At 40.5% G+C, this 5,639-nt stretch overlaps 1 protein-coding gene across 1 annotated transcript; it reads right to left on the reverse strand.

Moving 5' to 3' along the window:
* Nucleotides 1-1,773: 1,773 nt before the first annotated feature.
* Nucleotides 1,774-3,772, reverse strand: LOC115143254 (transcription factor HES-5-like). Its single transcript, XM_029683454.2, has 2 exons — nt 2,954-3,772; nt 1,774-2,838 (listed from the first exon to the last, which is right to left on the reverse strand). The coding sequence occupies exons 1-2, from the start codon at nt 3,056-3,058 to the stop codon at nt 2,407-2,409; spliced, it is 537 nt and encodes a 178-aa protein (XP_029539314.1). The 5' UTR covers nt 3,059-3,772; the 3' UTR covers nt 1,774-2,406.
* Between the last annotated feature and the right edge of the window lie 1,867 nt (nt 3,773-5,639).

Consider the following 5,639-nt stretch of genomic DNA (forward strand, 5'->3'; position numbering starts at 1 on the left):
AATTTACTATTTATATTTTTAACCATTTTTACTTTTACTTCAGTACATTCCTAAAGAAAAGTATGTACTTTTTACTCCATACATTTTCCCTGACACCCAAAAGTACTCGTTAAATGTTGAATACTTAGCAGGACAGGAAAATTGCCTAATTCACACATGTATCAAGAGAACATCCCTGGTCATCCCTACTGCCTCAGATCTGGCAGACTCACTAAAGACATGCTTTGTTTGTAAATTATGTCTGAGTGTTGGAGCATGCTCCTAGCTGTCCATAATTGTAATTGATTTTTTATTTGAAAATGATGCTTTCTGGTTTTCTTTATATAAGGAATTTGAAATTATTTATACTTTTACGTTTGATACTTAAGTATACTTAAAAACCAAATACTTTTAGACTTTTACTCAAGTAGGATTTTACTTGGTGACTTTCACATTTACTTGAGTCATTTTCTATTAAGGTATCTTTACTTTTACTCAAGTATGACAATTGGGTGCTTTTTCCACCACTGGTGATTAGTGTCTGAAATAAATACTGAATTTTACTGGTTTCATTTACCAGCATATTGAAACTCACAAGATTCAGAAGTATGTACTTCCACGAAAACGTATACACTGCAAAAAGTTCCAAAGCATCATTATGGTACTTCACAAAAAGAAGGTCTTGCCATTTCCCCCAAAGGTTTGACTTGTTCTCATGGATTGACATGCATGGGACTGGTGGTCCTCCATATGTTTTACACCAGTTCATTCCTTTAATCCATCAGGGGACGTGCACTAGGAGAGAATGGTAGAGAATAGGATTCTTAATTACATTGTATTATGTGCATCACTTTTAAGTAGGGCACTACAGGAAACCACATGTAGGATAAGCAAGCGTATTTTTTGCGCAACCAGTCTACTGTATCTGTTAAGCACTAACGGTGACATAATTTCCATCAGTACTTATTAATAGTAACAACTGGCATTAATGACTAATTCATTATTAATTATTGCATTATTAATACTACTTTAAATAATGAATTGCATTAGCGGTAATTACTGACCAGCAAATTGACAAGTTAACATAGTTCAATTAATAATCACTCACGAGAAGGCAGCATATGAATTTGTTTCCTGCGTGACTAATGACGAAAAAGTCCCCTCGGAGCATTTAAAAAAAAAACTTTTACATTTTCTTTAGTCTCTTATCAATGTTTTAATTTGAAATGAATTGCACATCAAACTACCTAATTTCGTCATCTCTTGAACTCAGTCAATTTGAATACTTAGGTAGGCCTAGTTAGTTGGCAAATTTTGAGTTGTGTCTGTCATGTTTGTCTCTCACTGGTGAGAGGCAGGTTCAGCAGCAGAACACATTAAGTTAAACCGAGTTGGTTTTGTCTCAAGTCGTCTTAATTTAAAAGGCCTAGAAGTCACTGACACTTACTTACATAGGCTACAATGTGTCATGAGTGTGCGTATTGTTGCAGAAAAATAAATAGGCCTTTGAATGTTGATATTTTGGAGACATTTTGGCAGTTGGTATGGTATGATTTTTTTTGTTATGAAATATGAAAGCCGTTTAGGTAGATATACGTAGGCTACTGTACTATATCTGGAAACCAGTTTAATTAGAAAGATTTAGACATTTCACATTTCAACGGAGTGTAATGAATCAAACAAACATTAATTGTTTTCGATGATTGTTTTTATTCGCATCGACTTGATTTGAAGATTTACATTAATTTTGAAAACATATTTTCAATCTTTACAATACCTTCTCAGAAGGCGAGGAATGTGATATACTCACATAGCGATACAAACCAGTAGGTCTACACGTTTTAACTCCTCTCACCATCGAGAGGAAGTATTATTCTGTCTAAAATGCTGATATAATTTTCAGGGGAAAGCGATAATGTTCCGTGTAGCTTAGTTGGTGTAGCATGGTGCTTGCAACGCCAGTATTGTGGGTTCGAATCCCACGGGGGACAAGTATAAAGAAGAAAATGTATGCAATCACTACTGTAAGTCGCTCTACATAAATGTAATGACGTCTGATACGGTTTGCATGTTTTGCCATTAAGATATTCAATTTCGATATCAAAACAGTACAAATAGGATTGAACATTGTTCACTCACAATCTTTCCACTAGAAAGACAGTGAACACTATTTCATAAATGATTAAAACGTTCCCACAGGAAACAATACACAGTATATTCACTTCATAAAAAAGAAATATAAAACAGAATATGCTATTGATCCTCTTGTAATCAAGAGAGGAAGATTCAAATATTGATATTGTTCAATGCATTTTGTCATTACAAATTAACATAAACTCCTGCAAATGTAGAAAATGTGGATGAACTCCTCTGTAATAAGGACTGGGAAATGTCCTGCATGAGAATGAAGCTCCAGTCTGTAGGACTCTACCAGGGCCTCCAGATGGCGCTGTTGACTGGACCCTTCTCTTTGCTCATGCTGTGCTGGGCTGGGGTGCTCAACTGAAGCAGGTCACTCTCCCTCCTGTTCTTACCAGAGGATGGCTGCAGGCTCTGGAAGTGGCTCAGCAGTCTTCTCTGGGACTCTGTCGTCACCTCATCCTTGGACAGGAAGTGCACAATCTCTTGGACACACCTGGAGTAACCCTGATTGTCAGGTGCTGAGCAGGAGGAGGAGCTCAATGGTTGATACTGTTGCTGTCGTTTCAGGAAGCTCACTGTCATCTCCAGGATGGTTGCTTTCTCCAGCTTGGAGTCGGGCTGCTGATTGAGGATCTCTGGACCCAGGAGAGACTTGAGCTTCTCAAGGCAGCTGTTGATACGATCTCTGCGTAACTTCTCCACCACTGGCTTTCTTAGCTGCAAGAAGGAGAGTCTTTAATAACATTATTCTAGAATGTATTAGAGGTGAGGTAAAATTATGACAACTATTTTCAAGAAACAAGTCATAAAGCAAATTGTAATCTCAGTTTACCTTGTTGGTCAGAGTCAGGTGGTTCTTAGAGTAGATCATAGCTGAAGTGATTGTAGGTGCCATGGCTGGATCTCTGTGCTGTAAAGGCTTCTGTGTAGAAAACATCTGATTTCTACTGGCTTCTTCTCTCCTATATATAGTCCCAAATCTGCATATGAATGTGTGGGTACTGGGCTTGTTGGAGTTTCTCAGTCTGTAGCCAATGGGGGTGCTTGGGTTCTTAATGCTGGTGGACAATGGTCATGTCTCAGGGGAACACGTGGGGGGTGATGGAGAGTGACTCACAGAGCCCTGTGGGAATCTGGGAAACTGGTGACCCCCAGATCTACTGTTTAACGTTGGGATAAATGACACAGACAGAGCACACACTCATCATCACAACGTACACATTGGGACTGACAAACATATTCTGCATAAAAATGCACAGTGCTTTCTAATCAAATCAAATGTATTGGTCACATACACGTGTTTAACAGATGTTATTGTGGGTGTAGCGAAATGCTTATGCTTTTAACTCCGACATTGCAGTATATATCTAACAAGTAATATCTAACAGATTCACAAAATATACCCAAAATACACGTACATCTAAGTAAGGAATGGATTAAGAATATATACATATATGTCAGAGTGGCATTGGACTAAGATACAGTGGCATAGTATAGAATACAGTATATACATATGAGATGGATTATGCAATATTTACACACAATTAAAGTGACTAAGATACCGTAGAATAGTATAGAGTACAGTTTACACAAATGAGATGAGTAATGCAAGATACAGTGACACTATTAAAGTGTCCAGTGTTTCATTTCCTTAAAGTGTCCAGTGTTTCATTTCCTTAAAGTGGCCAGTGATTCCTAATCTATGTCTATAGGCAGCAGCCTCTGATGTACTGGAGATGTCTTCTTAACAGTCAGTGGTGTAGTATAGAATACAATGCAGTATATACATATGAGATGGGTGATGCAATAGCTGTTTTTCAGTCTCTCGGTCCCAGCTTTGATACACCTGTACTGACCTCGCCTTCTGGATGATAGCGGGGTGAACAGGCAGTTGCTCGGGTGGTTGATGTCCTTGATGATCTTTTAGGCCTTCCTATGGCATCGGGTGCTGTAGATGTCCAGGAGGACGGGAAGTTTTCCCCTGGTAATGCATTGGGCAGACCGCACCACCCTCTGGAAAGCTTTGCGGTTGTGGGCGGTGCAGTGTCCGTACCAGGTGGTGATACAGCCCGACATGATGCTCTCAATTGTGCATCTGTAAAAGTTTGTGACGGTTTAAGGTATTAAGCCACATTTCTTTAGCCTGTTGAGGTTGAAGAGGTTCTTTACCACACCGTCTATGTGGGTGGACCATTTCAGTTTGTCAGTGATGTGTACGCCGAGAAACTTGAAGCTTTCCACCTTCTCCACTGCGGTCCCATCGATATGGATGGGGGGGGGGGGGGTGCTCCCTCCGCTGTTTCCTGAAGTCCATGATCATCTCCAATAATGCATTTCATTGGAGGATTCCTAGCCTACCATACCATATTTAAATAGGGGGGTGGCAGGTAGACTAGTGGTTAGAGCATTGGGCCAGTAACTGAAAGGTTGCTGAATCAATTCCCCGAGCTGACAAGGTAAAAATATGTTGTTCTGCCCCTGAACAAGGCAATTAACCTACTGTTCCATGGTAGGCTGTCATTGTAAATAAGAATTTGTTCTTAACTGACTTGCCTAGTTAAATAAAGGAAATATTTGATGACTGCATTATGAATGTGACCTCTTGATTTGTTTATTTGAATAAAATAAGTGCTGTTTCAAAATTCTGTGCAAATATAGTATTTTAGATTGTTTGCTTCATCCCTAAAAAGTTTTAACACTTTTGAGATTAATTCATAATTGTTCATGCTACATTTTTTCCAAATTATTATGAAGTCAACATAATCAGCGTAATGAGATACATTCTTATAGAAGACAGAGAAAATAGCAATATGAGCAACACATAGATTTACATTTACATTTAAGTCATTTAGCAGACGCTCTTATCCAGAGCGACTTACAAATTGGTGCATTCACCTTATGACATCCAGTGGAGCAGCCACTTTACAATAGTGCATCTAAATCTTTTAAGGGGGTGAGAATGATTACTTTATCCTATCCTAGGTATTCCTTAAAGAGGTGGGGTTTCAGGTGTCTCCGGAAGGTGGTGATTGACTCCGCTGTCCTGGCGTCGTGAGGGAGCCGTTGCCCTCAGTTTGTTCCACCATTGGGGGCCAGAGCAGCGAACAGTTTTGACTGGGCTGAGCGGGAACTGTACTTCCTCAGTGGTAGGGAGGCGAGCAGGCCAGAGGTGGATGAACGCAGTGCCCTTGTTTGGGTGTAGGGCCTGATCAGAGCCTGGAGGTACTGAGGTGCCGAGTTATATTTTCTATTTTCCCCTCACAGCTCCGTAAGGCAAGCACCATGGTCTTGTAGCGGATGCGAGCTTCAACTGGAAGCCAGTGAGAGAGCGGAGGAGCGGGGTGACGTGAGAGAACTTGGGAAGGTTGAACACCAGACGGGCTGCGGCGTTCTGGATGAGTTGTAGGGGTTTAATGGCACAGGCAGGGAGCCCAGCCAACAGCGAGTTGCAGTAATCCAGGTTGGGGAGATGACAAGTGCCTGGATTAGGACCTGCGCCGCTTCCTGTGTGAGGCAGG

This window comes from Oncorhynchus nerka, linkage group LG15 (assembly GCF_034236695.1).
Source record: "Oncorhynchus nerka isolate Pitt River linkage group LG15, Oner_Uvic_2.0, whole genome shotgun sequence".
NCBI lineage: Eukaryota > Metazoa > Chordata > Actinopteri > Salmoniformes > Salmonidae > Oncorhynchus > Oncorhynchus nerka.